Genomic DNA, 25,894 nt, shown 5'->3' on the forward strand with positions numbered 1-25,894 from the left:
ACGCTTTTCCTGTCTGAGTAGCAGTTGGTTCACCTCAGAAGCACCACGGTCACTGCCTAGTAAGCGCTTTAGCAGTTTAGTGAGACTCTGCCCTTGCCCCTTTAGTTAACATTTTGGTGGCAATCGCAATTTCTCCTAAAGGACCCCCCGTCCCCTGTCCCCCGTCCCTGTGGTTCCATTAAGCCCATCCAGGTAAACAGCAAAAATGCATATACGAAGCTGTTATGTCGCGTAAGACGCACCTATACAGCTATGTATATATATATATAAGGGGGTCAACGAGGCAAGCATTAGTCTCTTGCGTTAGCTGTCTGAGGCAGGTTTCCTATAGTTGCTTCTTGTGTTATGCTCTGTTGTGTCTAGAGGTAAGAACGAAAATCAGAGCGACCTAGGCGCTGAAGAAGCACAGCGTAATTTGGAGTAACTAAAACTAAGTTCGTCGAGAAACTTCCCCGTCTTGGGGTAGCGGCAAGCAAATACAACAGTGGCAGCGTAATCTTTGGAACAGAAAAAAGCCATCATCGACCACATACCATGCGGCCTTCTGTGGTAGTGATCACTGTACTTATGGAGTTTACTATGATTCCAGTTTGCTTCTGTGGACACGTAAGAACTTTAGCTTTCTCGAGTACGTTATGATTGCACGATTGAGTTTATAGCCAATAAATTTAAAGTGCGGTAATTGTAAGCAAGTACGTCAAACAGCAGAGAAGGTTCCAAGGCTCTTGAAATGAGAACACGTTCTATGTACGTAAAATATGTGCCAAAGGCTTCAAAATGAAACAAAGTATGTGGACATGGAAAGGTCAGTAGAAAATTCCTAAGCGAGAGAGGCTTTTAGCAGACTTCGATATCATTCATATCGTGCAGAATTACCTTATTGACTTATCAAAAGATCTCGCAAGTAGCTCAAATGTAAAGAGCTCCACTTCAGTAAATTCGAATTAAGTACACTCTCATATTAATTAGTGCACTAATCGTTGACAATCTTGAAAACTCACGTTTTTTTAATTATTTGCTCAGAAGAGTGTGTTGACATATACATAATTCGTTGATCAGGGGCACAGATAGAGCGCACTCTACATACAAGATATTCAGTTAGTGATTAGGAAGCTAGCTAGAAAAATGTTTTTTGGGCGATTTTAGTTTATTCTTAGCATATACGAAATCGAACAAATTTTCTAAATCATATTTAGTTCCATGAATGATAATGTTCAGGCCGTGTGCGGCATTGACCTGATAAAACCCTACACTGCTTTGGAATCTCTGTACAACACTTATGCAGCCTCGCCATAACGACTTGAGCTAAAAAATAAGCCTTATGGAAACCTCAGTCTCGTTCACATGCACACTGACTGTGGAAAACACTATTTCTATTTAAACATGCTACACAATATGACTGCTTCCGGCGAGCTTCGTCTGAAGAAGTAGCCAGTTTTATTGACACAACACCGCCATAATAACTGTGAATTTTCGATTTTCTGCACGCAATTTATGTAGAATGGCGGTGGTGGTGGTGGTGGTGGTGGTGGATGGCATGACGGAGATAGCGGGGGCTTTAGTTCGTCGTTTAAGAAAGTCGGGCCTCCCGTCGTTGGCAGCATTGGGGGTCACGGCGGGGGAAGCTGGTCCAGTGGCGAATATGGGTCTGGTCACGGCGGGGGAAGTTGGTCCAGTGGCGAATATGGGTCCGGTCAGGGCGGATCGTCAAGTGGAATCGGAGGTAATAAACAGTACGGAAGCGGGCATTTTGGCAGCGGATGGTCAGATGATCAGAAGGGAGGCCACGGAGGTGGCTGGAAAGGTGCGGAAGAGTGGAGGCCGTACCACTTCGGCTACCAGACACATTCACATGATGCAACCACTGCTCGTGAGGAGAAAACTGATGAACATGGCAGGGTGTCGGGATACTATACACTGATGACTGCTGATGGACGAAGCAGGAAGGTAAGTATGTGCTCACTTTGTTTCCTTTTTTTTTTAAGTACGTGTTTGAATTTTGTTTGATTATCGAAGAGGGTCTACACCAACGGTACATTCGTAGCCGCACGAACTTTGCACGTATCGAACGTGTTTTTTTATCGTGATGTTGAAGGTGTCGTATGTGGCCGATGAGCATGGTTTCCGAGCAAAGGTTGACACCAACGAGCCAGGAACTGCCAATGAAGATCCTGCTAGCGCCCATTTTCGGTCATCCGCTCCAAAGGTCGTACACTCTCCAACAGCGCATAAAAGTGGCCATGGAGAATGGCAAGACCAGGGTCAGAGTAGTTGGTCTGGAGGACATTCGAGCGGTGATGAGAGAGTACGTGGCGGTTGGCAGGTAAACAGCTGAACAAAAAGCGTTTATCATCTTTTTCTAAGTGGTATAAAGAATTCTCATTCATATTCGCTCATCAGTACCGAAATAGCAGTTTGTACAAAAATCGCAAAGCTGCCGTGAGCTCTTAAACCGTCTCTGTTGACAAAATCAAATTGTGAAACTCATTACCAATTATAACCCGATAGGTGAACACCAACGTTAATCACGGAGGTTGGACTGGTGGCAACCGTCAAGACCGGAACAAGAGATGGTAAAGGCCAATTTGCTAAGCCCGAGAAGAATAATTTACCAGAGTGCTGTGCCGGAATCTCTGAACGGTGAACGATTCATTAGCATCCGAGAAATAATAATTTTATTATGCTATTTTACTTAACCAGATCAAGTATTCAAGCTAGCCACTTATAGCTTAGCTACCTGGTGTGAAAAAAACTAAATCTTCCATCGACGTTCTTCTGACAGTGAAAGCTGAAGCCACCGCCCGTTTGAGCGTGTTTCGAACTTGTATTCGTACGATCTAGGTTGCTACTATCAAGCAACGCCATAAAATCATATAGTCTAAAACTGCATAGAGCGTTTGTTAGATGAATCCCATAAGGGATTTGGGTAATGTAGCAGAAATGCACTCAATGTTTCAAGACCTCTACTTGTACATTAGTTAACGTTTCGACTTATATGTGGTCCATCGTGCATATGGGCGTACATTCGTTAAATTTCGTGCTCGTCAACGACGAAACTTTGAGGACTCGTACTCCCTGCATGCATGCATGCACCGTAACCCTTTGCATCCTGTTGTCGTTACGTTTCACGAACGTCATTTGGTCTATTATATGTAGTTGAATAAAACTGCTCTATTAACAGAAGACCTTTATGATATATAGTCTTTGAAACGCTTGCTTATGAGCTATGCGCTCGTTCCTAGATGGATTTACATACATACATACATACATACATATATATATATATATATATACGAAAAATAATTATAGCACAGGCATTTCAAAACGCACGACTAATAACAATACAGACAACGTCTATATCGAAGAATAGTTGTAAAAACAAAGCCGACCGGAAACAAATCGCTATACACGCTGGATATGAATGTATTATGAAGCGAATAAATTGGACATATATGCACATATAATCCTATAATTGTGTGTTCAATATTCGGCAATACAGTTTTTATTGCTCTATTTGAAAAAACTCTTATACAATGGAACCTCTCTCCAGCTTTTGCTGTGTAATGCTCTATGCTATCGTGACCTGCTTACCTGTAACGGCCTTAAAGCGAGCATCATCAATATAGAATTGTGGATATCTCTTCAATTATACAGTATTTGAATAAGGTATTCTTATTCATTACGATGAATATGACGCCTTTTTCTGTTACTTTAGACTATTTTAATTCAATGTTTGTTTTTTAGCTGTTGCTGGTTTAAGCTTTGTGATGCAAGATAGATTTTCCTAAAATTCCCACCATTGTAACTTACATCTACTTGGGAAGAATATTGCTAATATTATATTTAGTCACCATATCTACTTCCTAAAACGTGTCGATGTGGGCTGGAAGGCAGTTGTTCCCTGTTCCTCATGCGCTTAATAATCTGCTGTATTAGTGTACGAAACCCTTTGCATTGTTAGACTGAAAAAAACACCCAGTTAAACACACTAAAAGATCTGTTTTGTAAGCCATCGCATTACATTACATGATTCAGATAAGTTTACATGGTAAACTTATTTGATCGCCCTTGTCGGCGGGGGTCTCCGGCTCTGTCGGTTAATGGCTTCGTTACTCTACCACTTACTCTGCCGATATATACACGCTGTTTAGCGTAGTCAGTGGGGCTAAGTATCCGTGATATCCATAATAGACCTATAAAGCCAGCTTACCAATTTTTGAGCACTTAATGATTTCCAGGCTACGAGCATTGGCAAATTTAGCGTTCACCATATAATGGCACAAAGCGTACGAAATGTAATGTTCCCCACAGACGCAGTCTTCGATTTGTCTCAGCTGTTGATAAAGCGCACACTCGTATACTAACAAACCCGATTAACGAAGGCCTCAGTGCACTATCGATCTATTCAGTTAGCGAACAGATATACGCTCGGTAAACTGAGTTCAGTGACCATCAGTCTCCGTACCAATAGAATGTATGCTCAACCATTTGAAAAATCCTATTGGTTTAAATCACATTCGGACTGCCCGTATTTTACAACGGTTATATTTTGAAATACGTCTGCTGTGTTTTAATACTATAAATGTATTTTGCATTGAATTAAATACTACTAATCTGATTTGGTCATTTCATTTCGATCTCATAACGACGAAGCTATGAATGATCAACAAGAGTTTCAGTCAACACAGTGTCCGAAGGTCTTAGATGCGAACACCAATGGGGTGTCTATGTCAGCATGTTATAAAGAATCCACTGATGTTCCAGCTAGACCCGCAGATGTGGCTTCTGGACAAGCACAAGCACCTGGACAGGGGATGTCAAAGGCCGTTTCATGGTCTAACATTTATCAAGAATCAGCAAACACCCGAAATTGTTCAAATGTTACGGCATCAACAAATACTGCCGCAGTGAGTACTCTACCCCCAGCAAAAGATTCAGGAACTCTTCGAGCTCCTCCTATCGTAGGAAGTACCAATATAGAATTACCTATGCCTGCCGCGCTACCACCGGTTGTTTCTGCATCTTCTGTGCATTTCGAAATGACGACTCCGTCTCCAGCGTCAACATTAGCAACAACGACTATCCCTGCACTGTTTGCAGCCCCTGCAGCCATAATGGCCCCAGTGTCTACACCGGCCTCAGGAATAGCTTCAGTTTCGGGTCCGGTTCCTACCACGGACCCTGCCCCGGTAGCAGCTCCTGTTCTGCCTGCGGTTTCAGGCATGCCTCGAATTCAAAGTCCGACGTCAGCATCCCTTCCAACGTCGACTTGCTGTGATAGTGCAGGCGTTTTACCCACCCAAACGTCTACTTTAAATCCGGCTGTTGCTCAAGTTCAGACCGTAGTACCGCCTGAAACCCACTCTGCAGGCTCGATACCCATGAAAATACCGATGTTACTAAAGAACTTAGAGCCAATGATGCTTAACAGTGGTTTTAACAATGCTGCGACTGTTTCATCCCCAGGCACTCCATCGACGTTGCAACCACCTGACACATTAGCGGAAAATTTGAAGGATGGAGGCCAAAGAGCCAACTTGATGGAAGCTCCACAGGCCTGTGTGACGAACCTCAAGCCAGAAATAGGGAAACTATCTAACGCGGCCGATGTCAAATTGCAGATGTCCAGTTTAAGTTCACCAATGGGATCCTCGATTGAGGAAGGGATTGAGGCCAAAAATGCAGTTGGACTTGCTCGCCCTCAAGTCTATGTCGCCCGTACCCCTTCCCGTCATAATTCGCAGGACCTACTAATGGTACCAATGATTTACAATGCAGCCAAGTCTTCCCAGCAGCAAGTTTCTTATCCGTCATCAGTTCCGCCATCTCCAGAAAGGCTCGCTCAAGATGAAATTCTTCATGGCAGCAAGGAGAATCAGTCAATCTTAAGGGAACCGCGCAGGCCCTCCTGCACGTACATGAATTCATCCATAAACGAGCCAGCTGTGTCTACTCTCCCAGTGGTTCGTTTCACTGGTGTCAAGAAAGTTCAGTTTAGCAACAGCGGGACTTCCCTGCCGCGTGTCAAATCTGCTACGCCTTCAGACCTCAATGAAGTTGTGTCTCGTAATTCAAGCAATTCCAGTTTATCGGGAGTGTACGATGAACGGCCCGAGATGATCATACACCATCAGCTGATGTTACCAAACCCTGTGATCGTTCGTCGGACTTGTGCTCACAAAAATCATTTTATGTCTCTCGAGCTGTTCGTCTTCTTGGTGGTGATTCTGAACCTCGTCTTTCTAAGTTCGGTCGTCTACCGAACTCTATACGATGAACTCAAGCCTGCCCAAGAGCACGTCGTAAAGTGGACTGCAACGGTTTGAAAACGATTTTAATCTTTTGAAAATGTGAGGCACGGTTTCAGCGTTCGGGTACCCGATAATGTGCTGTTAAAATATGCACTGAGTAAGGCTTTTAGGTTCAAATATAAGATCAATTCTACTGTTTCTGTATTGTGGATTGTTTTTATATTGTATTTATCTTAATTTTGGCCACATACACATCCACAATAGAAACATACTGTAAGGTGTTGATCTTTAGAATGCAGACCTTTAGATAACCACCACGATATAATCAAAACGAATTGCCATCGAGTCCCTATTGCTCAATAAGCCATTTCCATGGATTTACGATTTGACGGATTCACGGACAATCGATATCTCGCAGTTATTCTATATTTATAGTGAAATAGAACTCTCTACATACTACCCAACCGTTGAGTTTTTGAGTCGTAGTGTGGACTCATTCGTAGACGAACGGTGAGTTGGTGTTCGTAAAACCACGGAAATCTACAGACTGTTTGATGGTGTGCCTATTGGAGCCCGTATATATGTAAGCACTGGACGCTCACGGATAAGCTGTTTAAAATATCGAAATGACTAAGTGAAAGGCAGTGGCATAAGTGAAACGTCGTCGTATTGCAAAACTTAGCCTTCTATGGCATAATTTACAATTTAAAAGGAGTTGAAGAAAACACAAAGAAAATAGCGCATCTATAATTGAGGGTCAAGCAGGATAGCGTGAAGTTGCGTTACTTCCCACTACGTAGAAAGAGCTTGTTTCTAACAACAGGAGGCTGAGATTTGAGAGCTGGAAGCACAAACGCTGTAAATTACCAACTACAGTAAGTAGATATATTGGGAGCATCTACCACAAATATTCATAGCAGCATCTGCCAGAGTAAGTTAGTAGCTAACTAAAACTTGCCTTTATTACTGAGAACTAGAATACATATTGGCTATGTCATAGGAGTTAATTCAGAGAGCACTATACTTTTTCAATAAAGAATATTTAAATCAGGAATGAGGTATCTGGTTGATTTAACTTGTGGTCAGCGACCCTGCACTTTGGGCTTAAATGTGCTTGGCTCATCGGAATTGGTATTTACTGGTTTTCGCGTTCAGAGATTTATACACCAGAACTGACGAATACCTAAATGGTTTTCCGATAGGTATTCACCTGGAAGTACGACGCCACCGTAAAATCGATCTTCATTTTTTTGAATACCACACACTCTGAGAGCTGGAATAGAGTGAACTGAACATTGCTCAATTTGTTTATGCTTAGTTTTTTTACTGCTACAACCAGTAGCGCTTGTTGAAGTTTTCAAGGAGGTTCATATAGCGATCAATCTTCTGTGGACAGGCCAAACGAAGCGTTTTTTTTTTATGTACAAGAAGAATATGTGGAAAAGGATAAACTGAGAAATGCTAAATTGTTTGCTTAGCGTATAGGAGGTTTTTGAGCGCAAATACGTGTCGAAATGTCTGCTATAGAAAGCACTGTTGCATATGGCCTTTAATTTTCGGGATTTTGTCGACTTGGGATAAGTCGATAATTTTTTTGAGTGGTGCATCATTTCGTCGGATATAGCCTGTAATTTTTATTATAAAGTAGTTTAATTGTTTTTGTGCTTATATATTTCTTTCTTTCTTTCTGAAGTGATGGGCATGTATAGCTGATTCATGTCACTCTGGTTTCTGGTCGAAAAATGAAACAAGTAGTTGTTGTAATACGTACCGTTTCTATAACACTCAAACAATCAAACCTAGAACACATGTATATATATATATATATACATCTCGATCACTTCAGAAAGAAAGAAAGAAATATGATTGATATAAAACACATTAGTTGAGCTCGACTTTTACGTGAAAAGCTAATAAGAATGATTCCACACATTTCAGTCTAAGAACCTGAGTACCCTATTATTATTGGGATACTGGTTCGACATCAGTCCATTATCCAAATCGTGAGCGTTCTGTCAGAAAGAACCATGCCCAATGAAGAGTTGTGAATTCCGTTAGTATTTGTCTATTACGTTTCCTTATAATTTAAAATTCTAAAATGTTATATATAGGGCTGCTAGACGCTGACTAGTAGCTAGTGATTGTTTCTGCCCATAGCTACTATAAGCTGCCCTAATTTCGCACATATTCTGTAGTCCACACACCACCGGCTGTAGTCGCAATTGATAGTCAAAATGACTCATCTAAATTATAACTTTACGTAGTATATGATTGTAGAAAAAATTCTCTAGGTGTGAAGTCCCAGTTAATTTAGCTAGAATTCCACATGCAAACATGTCCTTGTTTCGTCCAGGTAACCGTTTGAGGTTAGGTGTTTCTCTGTTTGGAAATTCAAGCGAACTCCATTGTGCTTTTGAGGAAAACATAAGCACGTGCGTACGCAAACTTTTTCTCTCCCGTTCACAGCCACTTCGGTAATTATGCTTAAGGTAATTAGGTTTTCATTAATTGATGTACAAAAAAAGTTAGACATTCCTCTGAATTGTAATATGCAGCAACGAAGGTCGAATTTTAATGGAATATATACGAAGCTAAGCAACTGTAATAGGCTGATCTGCAGTGGTTTTGAAACCTTATAGTAAAAACAAATACGGCCAGTAAATATCGTATCCAACCGAGCCTACTAGTTACGTATCATTTGAACTTCTGGGAAAGCGGCTTCGTCTAAGGTACCACGGATAAGTGCTCCTCTTCTTGTACGTATAGCAAAACAGGTAATAGCAATGGATGGGTCGACAACCATTCTCGAAGTGCAAAACATTGTCGATTTTGTATTTCATATATATATATATATATATATATACACCATCACTTTAACTCACCGATCTTTCTCGTAATGTTGGAATATTAGCCGACACATATGTATGCTATAGTGTAGTTATATTATTGGATGTTTCCCAGTAGCAGACTTTCTCGTACTCCAGGCGCTTGTTTTGATTGACTACAGACGAACGAGCTTAAAGGTAATGAAGTTATAATAATAATAACATAGAGCAAACGACAACTGATCCAACATGCCTTTCAGATGTTTGCGTTTCGAATACTTATATGTCTAATGGTCTCTGCTCTTGTCACGAGAGTAGCAAGCAGCCCTTCGAAGATAATTTGGGTCTACCCACATGAAGAGCCCGGGAAACAGACCAGAAACAAGCCAACGAAATCGTCAAGCCTAGTTTGGGTTCGCAACATGCAGAGCAAAGTTCTTAAGCAAAATGGAGTTGATCATCCCATAGTATCCACGAATAAATGACTTCTAGTGTTATATATGTACAATGATCGTGTGGTCAGCTGTGAACTGTTTCATAATGTAATGATGCAGATCCATTTACAAGTTTCAATTCTGCAATGACAGGTGGCACAACTTGCTCCATAACGTTATAGGGATTTGCGTGAACTTTTTCGGGTAGAATAAAAACGTGTGTCACCTAAAGTCAAATAGTTCAGGCTCGTCAATTATGAAATAACTTCATTTACCAACAGCATTTCTTTGAACGTCTTGATGGTATTCTTTCAACGTTTTTACATCAAGCAACTAATGTCCAGCATCCGTGCACGGTAAATACGACGGGTTTATACTATAAATACCATGACATACATACGCAGTTGATTTTCTATCTCATGCTTTTGTAGAAGATAAGCTGAGTACGCCTTAATGTTAACAGTTCATCTGATCACGAAAAAATGTACCAGATGACGTTCATGCCACTGTGTGATACTACGTTTGTCTCAATGAATAATTTGTCCTACCCAAGACTGGTTGTTAACAGAATGTGTCATTTTAGTGAGTCTCAGCCACAAATCCGAACTTCTCAGTAGGGCCATTGCTCAGATATATGTGAAAACCTATCACTACTTCATATATTAACTACTAAACATTTTTGTGGCGGCTCGTACAATCTAAATAACACAACAGGTCATGATGTTTTCATATTTTTATATTGATGATTAAATTATAACTACAACACGTTAATAGCACATTGAATAGAATAGCATCGCGTTTGTGAGTATTGGTCTATAATTTAATAGCTGTACTGAATAGAAAGTTGGGAATGAATGCCCACTTAACGATCGCCAGCGGCAAAGTCTTTGATATTTTGAAAACTCTCGCAATACGACACCCGCTAAAATTTAAAAGATCGCGAGAATGGATGGAAATAACTATTTTTTTTTGATAACTGCTAAAATTTATAAATTACGGAGATTACTTAGAATAGGTCTCTTGCAAGCGACCAATATTCCCTATTATTGTAGAGCTCCTATTTGCTCCACATAGCAAAATGGCTTCTGTAGAGACTAGTTCCGAATGTATCGTACTAGTACATCATCTTCCGGACAGTCCAACTTGGTACGGAGGTCGATACTATCGCCTAACCAGGTTAGAATGGTGCATATGAGAGAAATACGGGATTGCCTCTGCAGTTCCTCGATCCCCCAGTTAAATATTTCGCGTGCAGATTTCGGCAAGAAAAATCAAAGGACGCTTGTGAACCGACAAACTAATTCCAGTAGATATTAATGCGGTTATCTATGAAATGTCGTCAACTTCTCAACACTTACGTACATATTCATCCATCAAACCCTTTAACTCCAATAGTGAAGACAAGCTCAAGCTTCACATGTGTTCTTATAGTTGACTCCAGTCCACGGCTGAGCATCATCTTAGCGAACGTCAATGTAATTTCTATCAGGGTAAATCTGTAAAACATCAACACGAGCCGGCACACAGTTGTAAGCAGGCATATTACTGTACAAGCTTAACCCCGTAGACTTCACTAGCTTTCAGTGAAAAAGACTAACATGATATTACACCACATTTTTCCTAATTTTTTAATAGGTTAAAGGTCACTGTTTGTGAAATAGGTTGAAGGTTATTATTTCATCAAAAGGGCCCGGATTGAACTGCATCGGTTAACTGAAAGCGTATTTGCTGAAAGCTCGACCTGATAAATCGATCAGCGAGCCAAGAGCAGGTAATCTTCATATTATACCATAAACTATGCACCAACATGGATCCTGTTTTAGAGTTTTTGTGCTACATGCAAAAACGCGGGCGGCAAAAGGTAAGTTCACAGTTGAAGCAAAAATAGGAAAAACTTACATTTAGTTACTTCAAACAATGAACATACCTTGTATTTAGCCATCCATGTATTTACGTATGGTTCAACAAGCACATAAGTTCTTAGGTTGCTATTCTATTGTATGACGCTGAGATTATGCTGTTAATAGTCTAGAGGCGCCTTGATGAAGACTTGTGCACAGTGATGAAGCGTATAAGCTCGCTTCATCACTGTGCACATTCATGAGCCACTCCCAAATACTTGTGAAGCTACAAAATCAACGTGGCAGATGAGGAAGTTTAATCAAAGTTCTTTTTCTACAGCAGTTAAGAAGCACATTTAAGGAATATTTACACCTTTATTTTTTCCTATCCCCGTACTTAACTTGGCATTGTTCAACTAAGGAACAGCTCCATATAGGCAATGTGTTCAGCGGATTTAGCAGCACAAAAAAAATGCAATTTCTTTCTTCTATAGCTGTTTCCTATAAATATAGGCAAAAAGAATATACTTTTGTTAACGAAACAAGCTCATCAGGGTGAGTGGCGATCATACAACTGCTTTTTCCTCGATAACCAACAAGATTAGAACGATTAATTACATGAAGATATAACTATGCTAAAGACGAAGCTTGGGATCCTAAGGAAAGGCAGCGTTACATGGTTTAAAGCCCAGTGCATCTTAAGGTTTCTAGTTAAGAGAGTTTGGTCAGTTCAAGCTAGGTAGTATTTTTGCCTTTATCTGCAAGGTTTATAAATTAATATGTTGAACTATAATCTTTTCTGCTGACCTGTTTAGCTGTCTTGAATTGTTATTAAATCGTTTATTATTCTGCCAGTGCTACGCGCTCATGTTAACACATATAGGCTCCACCTGCTGCAGAGCTCAACAAAAAGGAACCTAAATAATTGACTTATATAAATATACCTATAAATAACTCGTCTACATTGTTTTCAAATTAATTCGATCTAATGAATCACTGGGTAAAACTTGGTCGACAAAACAACCCGTTATTCTCGGTAACCGATGCTAGTGTGAGATTAAGCCAAACCAAAAGCAGAAGTTGTATATCTTATCTTACACTTACCTACAATATATTCGAAAACAAAGATAAATCCGAAATATTTATGAAATTATCCTTATCCTTATTCTTTTACACCACGATTTGAAAAAAGCGGGTCCACTTTCCTCATGTGCTTTCAGGCTTCTCATACCTTCTATGAACACTGGAAACCCCACATGCGGCTTCTGATAACGTTAGCTAGTGCTGTTTCACAGACGGAGCAGTGCATTCGAGACGGCAATCTTTTAAAATTTTTCAATCGAGACATGGTCATCCATATTCATCAACTGAATGAAAAGCTCATCAATAGTTTACAGCTTATATTTTTAAATACACCATTCGATCATCTTATGTACTCATAATGTCATCTAGTTTTAGCTACTTCTTCCTTTTCCAATAATATTCTTCCTCTAAGTGAAAAATAAAAATAACCATGTTTTTGTAGATTCTCTATATTTCATTATTGAAATACTACGTATTTGTAAATTGAATAACAGCAATGACAGGTCTTGGCGGTAAAAGCAACAGTATGTCTTTTAGTAAATATTCAAAAAATGTGATAAGTACTCAAAAAGATAAAACCAATTGAATATGACGCCTGTTATCGATCTATAAAAGGAATATTTAGAAGTGGTTCAAGGTCGATAAAAGGTAGCAAGAGTTAGAAAAACTTGGGTCATTGATTTGGGAACAAAGTTCACACCGTGTATTTTAGTGTTCAACTCCAACACCTCCTTCAGGACTCATAGTAGTTTACTGCAAAAGCTAGCGGCGACCACTTTTGCCTGTCTATAATGCCCGTTTGCATATGTTGTCTATCTGTTAAATTGGCAGAAAGTAACAGCGGCTTATTTCTACCTAACAAAGTGCAGAGTTTCACAGGAGGCCTAAAAACAAATTAATTAACTATGTTTTAACTATCACTCTATCTATCACCTTCTCTCACCCCCTAAACTAATTTATTTATTCTCTAAATTTTCAGGTATAGCGTTGAAGAGCTTGCCCAGCTAGATACCTTTCTCAGTTTGCTTCTGACAGGTGAACTTCTATGAATTTCAGTAGCCCGTGACTGAAAAAATACAAGTCCGCAAAAGCGAGTCTTAGAGAATATTAAAGATATAAGAGAATTTACTATTCAGACCTTTGCAATAAAAGCTTTAACGTCACTAAAAAGGATGACTTTGCCTCGTTTATGGTGTCTTTTCTGATGGAGAGGGTCTTTCTTTGCTTTGTATTGACGCAAAGACGTTAGTGGGCATCAGCTGTGCATTGCATGAAGTGCTGAGAGGTAATTAAAGGACATTTTCTGTTTATGGGGTACCCGGACTGCTAACTCGTGACAAAAGCAAGCGGCTGAACGAAATTACCGAAAAGAAGAAGTTGAATATTGACAGCCCGAAGCTTATCCAAAATAACCTAGATGGACTGAACGACATTATGCTTTATCATGATTTAAGTCACCATAGTATTTGTGAATTAATATTCTTTATTCAGCAGTTACCTGCGGTCCATTTGGCCTACCTTCTAGATTCAGACGTTTTTTTCATTATGCAAAGAACTTGAGGCATTTTTAATTATCTCTAATATTATTAACGATAATTAAAAATCCTTTTCTGCTTGTCAGGTTTGTTATTCTAGCACCTATTTTGTCTTTACATTTGCCGATATCGGACCATAAATCCGCGTATGTTAGGCGCAAATAGCAGCTACTGAGCTAACCTCCACACATGAATATTTATAAACGGTAATTGGTGGTTACTTGGACGTTTGCAGACGGTTTTTTTAGTTGAACCAGTAGTTTTTGCAAAATACCATATCTCGCATCTGAAAAGAAGTCGGTGGTTCAAGCGTTGCCAATAACATACGCTTATATATTATATACAAGTGTGATTAACACAGTGAATAATGCCTTTCAATAAGCATAAGCACACTCTTCCATGCAAATGCTACCGCGTAGTAAAAAAAACAGCCTAGATTCTGTAGTATTATGTGTGAGCTCTAAATTATACTGCCTACAAACGCCGCATTTTTCTCATGAAACTAAAATATGTAATAGTTTTATTAGTATATTTCACCAGTAGTTGATCAAAATGAATGAAAAATTAAACGTTTGTTGTCCCATTGTATTAACCTCATTCCCATACAGTTACTCGTTACTCGCGTCTAAACGTGATGGGGCCAACCATTTGATGAAATGTCAGAACACAGAAGGCCAACCTAACCTTTGAGAAAGCCTGCAGGACTCTGCAAGCCATTCAAAGTATTCTGCTTTCATGTGAACTACGTGCGTGAGAGTGACGGTAAGATCATTCGGTTTCAAGCGTACAAATAGGCTTGTCGTTGTCATTTACACATCCGTTCATTAAATTGTCCGTATGTTAGGATTTCTTTCCACGAAAATCGCTCATTAAGCTTAAGAATTAAGTTCATGCTTTTGCAGGTTATCATTAATATTAATTAGCAAGATCGCCGTTCAATCTCTACGCACTATCCAAAGTCTTTCAAACTTTTTTGCGTTTTTATTCCACAGTTCACAATGCCTTGAGATAATCTGACACTGAAAACGTCAATATTGCACCACCAATCCGAGTTGTTTATCCTTTGATGAATCTTGGCTGTTAGTTAAATCAAGCTACTAACTTCATGATTTAATTCAAATGTAAATATCTTCAAGAGCTACTTTAACCAACAGTATCGCAAATGAGTGTAATTTGAGACTGATAATGGCAGGCATGTAGGTAGGCTCCTGTTGGATTTCGAAGCCGGTTTTGTTCTTATGTTTAATATTGCCTTGCAATTCTTGGCATGGCTTGTCCTTGCTCTCAGCATGACGCCTGTCATCCAACTGTGAATACCTGACGTCCGTAGGCAATAGAAGGAGATCATTACGTCTTTTTTTCGGATTCTTTTACCCTGCATCAATTATTTTTTTTGCAGTCCTGCGCAGTCCATCCTTTAGGAGTCTTCATCGTCTCTTTGAGTTTATTTGTCGCCGTAACTAGAAATCCAAAAGATAGAGGTGAAATCTGAAACAAGAGAACTGAGTTGTACGTAACACGAAAAATACTTGAAAATCTTACCCATTATCAGATCGTAAGTATTTAAAGCACCATAATCGACACCCAATTCAATCCGGCAGATCAAGTCAGTCGTGAAAACATAAAAGAGCTTATGCATATTGAGCCTTACACCGTGATTTTTCGGATGGTTTATGTGCTCCTCAATAATATATATTATTATGCTCTCATATTCTCTCACTCGTAGCTTTTTTGCTATCAGCCAGTCTGTCGGCAATAAACGTAGTACGGAGCTGTTTGTTGAAATTAAATTTACAGTACAGCTTCCACCACCGAATACAAAGCGTCGATAAAACACTAATGAAAACATCTGTCATAATGTCCTTGTTGCAGACAACAGAAATAGAGGAAGCTCCGTTGGAATGGTCGTAGATGTCGCTATTTTTTTCTTCGCACGATGATACACGGACCGCAATCCCAGCCACAGATCAAGATCATTCCCAAGTAGCAGGTTCAATTCCGACTTTTGTATTTCGCGCTTTTTAGAGACGTTAGAAATGCTCCGTACGACGCTGTAGCCCGACGTACAGTAATGCGGCGGAAACAGTTAGTACATAAGTGAACCACATGCGTACCTTCGAAACCGACCCACAGAGATTGTCATTGTTTCGGAGATACTTCACAGAGCCAATGCGTTCTTTCTAGCTCACTGTGTGCAGTAAGTGTCTCAGCTAACAACAAAAAAAAAAAAAGCTTTCGAACACCCCGAGTTTCCACTAGTTTCTAAATATCCTTAATTGATAAGACTGTCCTTTCAAAGTTCGCGATGATTAAGGCAAGTTTTAACACTCTATTATTGAAGGTCCGATACGCTTTTTCTCAGTAGTTCTATTATTACCTGTTTTACTTTATTTTATGCGTATGGCTGCGTGCGCTAACTGTTAATGAAGTAAATCGTGAACAAGATTCGTTCTTTTAAATAATAACACTTATGATTGGTATTATTCTGTAAGGCGTATGAGAGACCTAAAAATGATAGTGAAGATCTTGACGTTTTGTGTGATGCATTCACACTTAAGAATGATCGAGGGTAAATTAAAAGAATTGAACCGATTGAAGTAAAAAATACTAAATATACATACGTCCATACAACTGTGACAGATTGCAGCCTAAATACAAGGTTATGTTGCTTCGAATGACTAAAATCTGATTATAACTGTACCTAAACAGTTGGTAATATTCTTGCGTCGCTATACAACGGAATATATTATGATACGTTATAATCAATTTTTACCTATGATACAAAGTCCAGGCGCCATTTCACTAAGCGTCATTTACTCAAGAACTGCTTTTAGATTCATTGAAGTCGCGTAATTCGACGATGACACATGCTTTAACCCGTTTGTTAATCCCACAAGATCCCACCTAATTTTAAGAATATCCTAGAAGAGCAACTTTAAACTACTTGAGCTAATATGTTTACTCTTGTTAATGTTGTTATTTATACCAACGTTTGGTCAATAAACAAAATTCTTATTGGCTACTGCTTCTTAATTTAACAACAAAATAATGAAAATGCCGATTTTGAAAAATGCTGAAATGAATCGATGTGTTGATTATTCGTTTTTTTTTTAATAGACGCCATTTCTTTCATCGGCCAAATCAGAGATTGACTTAGCCATTCCTTCGAACAGTTTTCAAGGTTATAGGTCGCACAGAGGAGTGATCCATAGCTATTCAAAGCACTTTTCATTTGATCACATATAAATCTCACTGCATGAAGTCAATCGTGGACAAGTACTGAAAACTGGAAGATTATGCAACACTATATTATTCTACTCCTATCGTAAACGCGGCTTTTTTGAAGAGGACAGAGGTTACACGAAGCCATTATGTTTTACGGTGGTTTGGGATACTTTAATCCGTTAAAGAAAGGTTAGACTAATCCGTAGAAACTATTGCTAGCACATTGCCAATTCGCAATTGGGAACCGCTTATTTGGTTAACCATAGATAAGTATCCTTTTTTGGCTTTGACTTACACGCTAAGCACTCAAGCTTCTCTTTGCAAATATCATTTCAATTTGATATAAACCCATTGAATCAGCATTACATACATGGTGTCATAAACAACGTTGCACTACAGGAAAGCTTTCTCCAAGAATAAGGTGAGTCATACATACTCTAAAACAGCAACTCTAATAGCATGGCCAAGATTTTATGTTGATGCTACAAGCTTTACGTGCCGTTATACCGCCGCTGAAAGCAACCTAATTGAAAAATGACAGATCATTCGTTTAAGCTGTCTAACATGGGTAACACCGAACAAGGTGCTAATGTCTTGAATCTACAGCATTGATGCATAGGGGCACGTGCGTGCCATTTGCGGCCTTGCTCAAGTGTATTGTATAAAATAGAATACAACATTATATGTTGTATTCTATTTTACACAATACCTAAGGCTTAATACCAGTCTTTGCCACATGCTCCTTTTATGGTGATTGAAATGTCTACTTGAAGTTGCCAAAATGATTTCGTTCCTATAACGAGTAACGAAGTGTGGTTCGAGTGCTTTATAGTGTTGATATATAGAAACATATACAGAACGTCCAAATGCCCAATTTCGTCGCCGGATATTGTCTACCGTCTGAACATGAGTCCATTGACCAAACAAGTGTATAAAGATGTCTAAATTGACCTTACTTGTTAGTGCCCATGTTGAAAAAAAACATGGGACAAAACCTTGTTATATATTTTTAAATAAAATTACCTCGTACTTGATTGTACAAATTGATGTCAGCCTTGTTACATATGCATTCATTACTTTCATTTATTTCATATGGTTTAGTCATTTAAAACGAGATTATATAATTCTGAATTTAACCATTAAGTTTACTTCTACATTCACCTACAGCTTGTGATGTACGTATATGCGCGTATTTACTGAACTAAGAATATCGAACGAAATGAACGCAGTAGTTATATAGCACTTCAAGGAGCTAACGCTTTAATATATTTCATAATTTTTAGAATAAAAGTTCTTATTCAATTAAGGAAAATATGGAAATTAAAGTCTGTAAATATTAAACTGTTATTTAAAAAAGATTCAATGATAAACAACTGAAAATATTTTGTACATAGAAAATTAATGTTAGGTAAATTATTACGTATCATTCACTTAAAAATGGAATACTGCAATCGAGGTCTAGACCATGACTACCTAACGCACAAATGGCTTCGAGCGATATCTTTTGAATCCACAGGTACACGGTCAGTACACGAACTGTGAGTATCAGGGCAATAACTATTTGTCTAACTTAATTATGTTTTGGATTTGTACTTGTGCTCAAGATCGCCTTGGCGCAAACTCTAGGGTGCGCGAAGTATTTAGTAAGAACACCTGGCGTAATCATATCGAAGGAAAAAGTGGTTGTCCAATTACCTCTTACCCAACCATAGTGATGGCCTGTAGCAGCGCTATCGATAGGTGGAAGATAATAAAAGCACCTTGGCATAGCTGCGCGGGCAACGGATAAGAAGGGCACGGATAAGAACGATGAATGGTTCAGCACTTTGTATTCTGCTTACCCCGTTATAGCCAAAGCGCCCGCTTCATGGCCGGCCATCGCAAACGCATCCATCCATTCGATATCGAGAGCGATACCAAACAATCACTGCCGCCGGTGGTAAATTAAATTTCGTTTGAAAGTTGTCGGTGTTTTCTGTGGAGCTGCTGTTGATGTTGATGTTCTTACGCGATTAGTGCGGAAATGAGCGCCAAATGGATAACAGCGATGAACTACAACTTTACTTATCATATTCCAAAATTTACTAAGTTTAGCTACTAGTATTTGTGGGAACGTGCGCTAGATGTAGAGCGTTCATTGAACCTCATGTTCGGGCCGTGCTATAGCATTCAATACTTGTCACATTTGTCTCGCTTTAAATGTTGTGAAGTAGCCGGACAGCAAATTCCAGACCGGTAAGTTCTAAGTAGAAAGTTCCTCGTTGATGGCTTTCTTATTTTAGGTGAGGAATAGAAATGAATGGACATGATGTGTCATTATAGAAGCATAAACACCTAAGCATGTGTCTATTATAGCACTCTGTAATAGCAAGCTAGCAGTTGGTAGTGACTGTGTTCGAACCAGTGTTGTTGTTGTTTTGAGTCAAATGGCGGCACTTCCAGTAGTGCATTATAACTAGAACTGTTGAACAGAGACACCGTTAGTGCACACAGAAGTTTAAAATAGAAAATTGTGCCATTTGTGAAATGGTAATAACACGGCTGCGAGGAATACCTTAAGTAACAAGTGTTTTCACGGCGACAACTGACAGGAAAATTCGTTAATGGCTATTAGTTTATTCTGACACCACATCTTCACGTATGTACATTCAGCCAGCAGTTTTGCATCGTTGTAAAATTCGAATTTATCCAAAAGTGATCATTTAGAAGATAGACTTTTAAATTCGAGTAAGTAATCTCGTGGTGATGATATACTACATGACAGGTTTGTGCGTTGAAAAATGCGCACACTCTTATTATTTCGAGTTTCGTCATTCCTTTTTTTTTTTAATAAATATGATTTTGTAACAACTGGACAAACGTTTCTGCTCAGCGATTATTGATGTTAGATTAAACAGTACAGATGACAGAAAGGTTGAGATCATTTTAGTAAAAAAAATCTGCGAAAGCTGAAAATTATAACGGGCTTCGAAAAATGTATTTAATTTGCAAATTGTTCCGTCGTTCTGACGGCAAGCAGGAGCAAAGGCTGTCTTAAAGTTAGTTATAGCTGCCAAGTTTAGCAACGTAAAAAATGCGACATTAATGGAAGAAACGCTAAACGAGTATGTAGTGTTTAAAGCAGGCGAGTGCTGCTGTTAATTCAACGTTTATATGTACCAATGATATGCTAAGCATCGAACATTATACGAAAAGTTGACTGAGCTCTTTTCAAATTCATATAAGCTTCTCATGCACGTGAATCCCATTAGGTGCATTTGGTGGTGATCGCCTGATCCGTATAAATCTATATGGCCGTTGTTTTTATCCGGAAATAAATAAGTGAGTAGTGAATAATAGCCTGGGGGTGCCCTCGATCGTCTTCTGTGGGGTACCTAAAGTTATGGACTCAACAGGAGGAATGGGAAGCATGCCTGGCAATGCTGGGGTTCCGCCAGCACAACCTCCTCCGGCAGGACTTCCCGGTGGTGGCAGTGGAGCTGCCTTGGCTGCACCCACGTCGGCGGATGCCTGTTTATCGATCGTACACAGCCTTATGTGCCATCGACAGGGTGGAGAAAGTGAATCGTTCGCAAAAAGGTAAGAAAGCTTGCGATGGTATGTAAATTTATGGAACCGAATATTCTCCGAGAACACTTATAGGGTATAGTTAAGACCTGAGGATTAGAGAAACATATATGGTTTTTTAGCATGTACTATATAAAAAGCAGAGAAGGAGAACTTTTTGAAGATCCATCGGGAGATTCTATTGGAAATGACGCTGAATTTACACGTACTGAGTTTATAACAAAAAAAAAATCAGCGATTGTTTTATACTCACACGGTAAATAAACGGGCGAGTTTTATAATAGTTCTATTCACTCTTTGCTGCTCGCGACAGGGCTATTGAGTCACTTGTGAAAAAACTTAAGGAGAAACGAGATGAGCTTGACTCGCTGATCGCAGCAATAACTACAAATGGAGCACATCCCTCCAAGTGCGTTACGATACAACGAACCCTTGACGGAAGACTGCAGGTCGCAGGACGAAAAGGATTCCCTCATGCCGTGTACGCTCGAATATGGCGTTGGCCTGATCTACACAAAAATGAACTCAAACACCTGAAATGCTGTCAGTACGCTTTTGACCTAAAAGCTGACTGGGTGTGCGTTAATCCTTACCATTATGAAAGGGTAAGCATGCATCCACGATAATTAATTTTTTATATCACGTGTAATACGGGAAAATTAACTCGTGCATTATAAATAATGAGTTATGAAAATATAGCTGGACTGCTTTATCGTATCACCTGTCATCTGAATTGCTATCGTTAATAGTAGGATGCTGTTTTGTAAGCCTCCCTTATATAGTGTAAGCTCTTCATAAGCAATAGCATCGTACCACAGTTATCACGGTGTTTTCTTACAGCAGGTTTCAGCTGGTCTGGACCTCTCTTCGTTGTCACTACAAGCATCATCAGCAGGTCCATCAGAGTCGGCCGTTTTAGGACATGGCGGACATCATGATGAGGAACTGGTGAAGAACGAGTGGGACATGGGGGTGCCAGGCGGATACATGTCTGGGCAGAGTGGACGGCAACAGCAACCCCAACAAAATCCATTCTACGTTCAGGTTGGTTTACTAGCCATTAGTATTGATAGTTGTTGAGCAAAAAGTTTCGCGTAAGTCGCTTTTGACCTAGAAATATTGTGAGTGATCTGGCAAATAATTTCAGATGTTTTGATCAATTATAAATTCGCCTATTGGCCTCTCAAGAATCCGTTATCCACGTTCGAATGTATGCTTTAAGGTTTGCGTGGAAAACAGTACTTATATTGTTTGACAATGCAAGCCACGATGATTCTTGATGAATTGTTTTATAAATGAGTTTTATAATAAGAACGTTGTTGGCGACTGTTGGATAATTCTTCAATGACTAAACTCCAATAATCGGGCTAACTAGATGGCAGCTTTAGGAAACACTAGAACTCTATACTCTAAGATAATTTTTAAGCGTAAATATGTCGATGTTATGTATTACAGTCTGGCCGTCCAGGTTCCTCAACATCTAGCCACAGTAGTTGGGGTACTTCGCAAGGCACACCTTCCAGCGGCAGTACATTACAGTATACAAGCGGAGATCAACTGGGTCAGGCAGCGTCTCAACAACAACAACATCAACCAACTCATTACTGGCATCAGCAGGTCGGTGTTGTTTGTCTCATTATGGCGGAAAAATCGATTGTTGAGAAGTTGTTAATTTAAGTACAGCTTTATGCCAAAGGCAGAAATCTTAATATTAGTTGTTGATCTGATTAGTTTTGACAATGGTTATTTTCAGACCGGTCAAACTACTCCGACCGTTCTCTTGAGTTCGCAACCCCCGCCTGAGTTCTGGTGCAGCATCGCGTACTTTGAGCTAGACCAACAGGTATGCAAGTAAGACGCTTCAAACCTTTATTTGAAAAACAATAGGCATACGAAATACTCTCAACACATGTGAACCGCGTCATTTGCTTGAATTGATACGGCTTGTTTTCTAGGTCGGCGAAACTTTCAAAACCCCATCATCATCTCGGCATGTTCTTGTCGACGGTTTTGTTGACCCTTCCGGAGGATCGAGGTTCTGTCTCGGGGCCCTGTCCAATGTTCATCGGTATGCAATGCATTAAAAAAAAAGAGTAATAGTAGCTTCCTTATGATATGGACATGCAGTGTTGAAACTCTTAGTCCTACTATCTGAATCCTTACTACATGCTATTTTTTCATCAAGCAACGAGCTATGCTTTATCAGGCAATTTATGTACATGGTTAATTGTACTTCAGAACTGAAGCATCCGAACGTGCTCGAATTCATATTGGCAAAGGAGTTCAACTTGATGTGAAAGGAGAGGGTGACGTCTTCTTGAGGTAATATACATTTCCCCTTGGAGTGCTGCTTGCCGAAATACGCGCTTCATAGAATATTTTAGAAAATCCTGTTGTAACCTGCATCGATATACATAGACGGATGATACCTGAAGGAGTGCAAAAAAAGTATTGGAAGTTTAGCTAAGTGGTAGGGCTTATATATAATTCAGCTTTAATTATTGTCATCAAAGCAGATAAATGGCGCTGTGTATGGAAGTACCACTGTTTTAAATTACCCCGTCATCTAATATATATATAATAGGTGTCTGTCAGAACATTCGGTGTTCGTACAAAGCTTTTTCCTCGATCGGGAGGCTGGACGCCAGCCGGGCGATGCCGTCCATAAAATTTATCCTGGAGCCTGCATTAAGGTAAGAAGCCTTTTTTATTTCAGTTTCTTTATAACAGTAAAGCTTCTTTTTTTTAACTAAAATATTACGATTTCGTATGTATTATGGTATTATCCATAGAACTTCAGGACGACTACATTTTTGAAGTATTATATCAGAACTCTATATCATGTCATATAATGTGGTGCATAATATATCTGTATTTCTCGTTGTTATTTATATCGAAACAGTTGAACATGGGCTGACATGTCAGGCGTGAGTTGACTCACTGTTGTAAGAATTTCCAGTCAACACTTCATCATATGTCCTCTGTATTCTGTCGGAATCTTTGCAGGTATTTGATCTTGCGCAATGTCACACGCAGATGCGATGCAAGGCACAAAGCGCTCAGGCAGCGGCGGCAGCGCAAGCGGCCGCAGTTGTTGGCCATATAGGAGGAACTGGAGCGTCAGGTGCAGTTGGAACTGGCCTAACCCCAGCCATTTCACTGTCAGCTGCTGTTGGCGTCGGCGTTGATGACCTTCGACGTCTCTGCATCCTTCGACTGAGCTTTGTTAAAGGCTGGGGGCCCGACTATCCTCGTTCGTCAATCAAAGAAACACCTTGTTGGCTTGAGATACATCTTCATAGGGCATTACAGCTGCTTGACGAAGTCCTTCACAGTATTCCTCAGCAGCAGCCTCCGCCGCCACCACCAACCCAATCGTCCGTTGAATAAACGAAGTCATTAAACGAAAACGGGTTATAATACAACTAAGGGCAATAGTAGTATTATTATTAAACTGTGAAATATAATTAGTGAACAAGAGGACTAGACGACAGTAAAAAGCGCTAAAGTACAAATTCATTACTGTAACATGTAATGTCCTGTAACATCTGTAGGGCTTATTTTGTTAGGTTTTATTCAAGAAAGCCTCTAGAGAGTTTCATGCTGGTATATGCAAATGTATGCCCCAACTTTTGGGTTTATATCTTACTTTAATTGAGCTTCTAAGTGTAATAAATTGCAAATAGTTCATAATACTGCCCAGGTGAGCTGATCAACCGTTTTGAGCTTAAAGACCAGTCAACGCCATGCCTTTTACATACGTCAAAGTGCTTCTGTTTCAGCTTTTTCTACGGTTTTACATCAATATAAATATAATTACAGTATCTGCAAAGAAAACATTTAAATAATGGGAAAAGTGTTTCAAGAAGCTAAGTATTGTACTTTTGGTACTGTTGTGAATTCTACTTTTTAGAAAATGCTGGGATCTATGGGAGATATAGTGGGAACCGAAAATACATGCATGGTTGAGTCTCATGTTATGTTGATTATATCGGATCAAGTATATCGGAATCGGATCAAGTATTTAACATAATGACATCCTGCGAGCAGCAAAGGATGCTTTCAAAAGTGGTAGACTTGTTCATTTAATCTCCAGTACTACTCTGGTATGCATATCATAAAAATCAGACATCGATATAAAATATAATGATTGATAGGCTTTTGTCCAACTCAAGTATCGAAAATTAACTTATTTTACGATAAAATAACAATATATTCATTATGAAAAACAATCAGAATAGGATATATTTTCATCAATTCAAAAAACTGGTTGTGCTGTTAGCAGCAATGCCATTCTATGCTATTAAAATTATTTCGACACGTTTTTATTTTGATGATTGTTATCACCAGCCTTCTTATTTAAGAGTATGTTTAAATTATTTAAAATTTTCATATAACTATCAAATGTACTCTTGTGATGTTAAATATAAGAAGTGGAACAAATAGGGCAATTTTGTTCTCGATCCACTAAAAACATATAGTGAACATATAGATATACCCACACACATACTTGCATGCCTTACAAAATTAATTGTTAATTACTGTGTATAGGAAATGTATCAATAAACTGTAGAATTTCGGAACTGAAAATTTTAGCCTGTCCATTGTGACAATCAAGCTTAGATATATATGCTTATTACACAAGCTGTGTTGCTGATAGGAAAAACAGCCGTATTGACGGCACCAGTAGCAAAATACTGCTCAAATATGAACCCTCTAATGATCGTCTGCGACTCTGGACAAGGGCTGATTAACTGAAGTCGTCGCAATTTGCATAGTATATCTATTTTCATTTATAGAGGAAATAATGTGGTCGTATGACGTGCTGTTATACGTAATACTTCAACATTAATATATGTATACGGAAAACGGAAGGAAACTTAAGATTGTGCAGAGCATGCTATGGTTTCGCCATGTTCACCGTTTACGTGGTGTTATAGATACGTACGGAGAATATACTATGTATAATCTTGTATTTAGCTACTCTTTTTCACGTTTAGAATCTTACTTAACAATGTTCCAGTTTAGTGTCATTTATTATAATAAAATAAATAAATAAAGAATTAGTGCATTCTTTTCTAGATACTAATTCCTCTAGTACGGTATATATACAGTGTAGACTCTCGGAGTGAA

General features: G+C 39.2%; 3 protein-coding genes and 1 long non-coding RNA gene across 12 annotated transcripts; 3 read left to right on the forward strand and 1 right to left on the reverse strand.

The window, feature by feature from the left end:
- The first annotated feature begins 260 nt into the window (after positions 1-260).
- LOC111269029 (uncharacterized) lies at positions 261-3,464 on the forward strand. Its single transcript, XM_022848343.2, has 4 exons — positions 261-606; positions 1,501-1,947; positions 2,096-2,323; positions 2,509-3,464. Exons 1-4 carry the CDS (start codon positions 535-537, stop codon positions 2,575-2,577), a joined length of 816 nt encoding a protein of 271 aa, XP_022704078.1. The 5' UTR covers positions 261-534; the 3' UTR covers positions 2,578-3,464.
- A 1,224-nt stretch (positions 3,465-4,688) lies between these two features.
- LOC111269025 (uncharacterized) lies at positions 4,689-9,747 on the forward strand. Of its 6 annotated transcripts, none has more exons than XM_022848331.2 (4): positions 4,689-7,126; positions 8,190-8,304; positions 8,605-8,740; positions 9,337-9,747. In XM_022848331.2, exon 1 carries the CDS (start codon positions 4,728-4,730, stop codon positions 6,324-6,326), a length of 1,599 nt encoding a protein of 532 aa, XP_022704066.1. In that variant the 5' UTR covers positions 4,689-4,727; the 3' UTR covers positions 6,327-7,126; positions 8,190-8,304; positions 8,605-8,740; positions 9,337-9,747. The 6 variants fall into 6 exon arrangements, with proteins under 6 accessions (XP_022704066.1, XP_086828042.1, XP_086828043.1 ...); XM_086971916.1 differs by having other exon boundaries at positions 8,605-8,725; XM_086971917.1 differs by lacking the exon at positions 8,605-8,740.
- A 4,164-nt stretch (positions 9,748-13,911) lies between these two features.
- On the reverse strand, positions 13,912-19,039 carry LOC111269028 (uncharacterized). The gene is made up of 2 exons (XR_002685518.2): positions 18,890-19,039; positions 13,912-15,457 (listed from the first exon to the last, which is right to left on the reverse strand). It is a non-coding gene; the product is annotated as an uncharacterized LOC111269028 (long non-coding RNA).
- Positions 19,040-19,138: 99 nt separating this feature from the next.
- LOC111269026 (SMAD family member 4) lies at positions 19,139-25,351 on the forward strand. Of its 4 annotated transcripts, none has more exons than XM_022848337.2 (10): positions 19,139-19,429; positions 20,446-20,773; positions 21,075-21,366; positions 21,602-21,805; positions 22,217-22,378; positions 22,515-22,604; positions 22,717-22,829; positions 23,000-23,083; positions 23,346-23,454; positions 23,768-25,351. In XM_022848337.2, exons 2-10 carry the CDS (start codon positions 20,577-20,579, stop codon positions 24,149-24,151), a joined length of 1,635 nt encoding a protein of 544 aa, XP_022704072.1. In that variant the 5' UTR covers positions 19,139-19,429; positions 20,446-20,576; the 3' UTR covers positions 24,152-25,351. The 4 variants fall into 4 exon arrangements, with proteins under 4 accessions (XP_022704072.1, XP_022704074.1, XP_022704073.1 ...); XM_022848339.2 differs by having other exon boundaries at positions 19,140-19,429; positions 21,605-21,805; XM_022848338.2 differs by having other exon boundaries at positions 19,140-19,429; positions 20,575-20,773.
- Positions 25,352-25,894: the final 543 nt, after the last annotated feature.

This window comes from Varroa jacobsoni, unplaced genomic scaffold (assembly GCF_002532875.2).
Source record: "Varroa jacobsoni isolate VJ856 unplaced genomic scaffold, vjacob_1.0 scaffold_1346, whole genome shotgun sequence".
Taxonomy (NCBI): domain Eukaryota; kingdom Metazoa; phylum Arthropoda; class Arachnida; order Mesostigmata; family Varroidae; genus Varroa; species Varroa jacobsoni.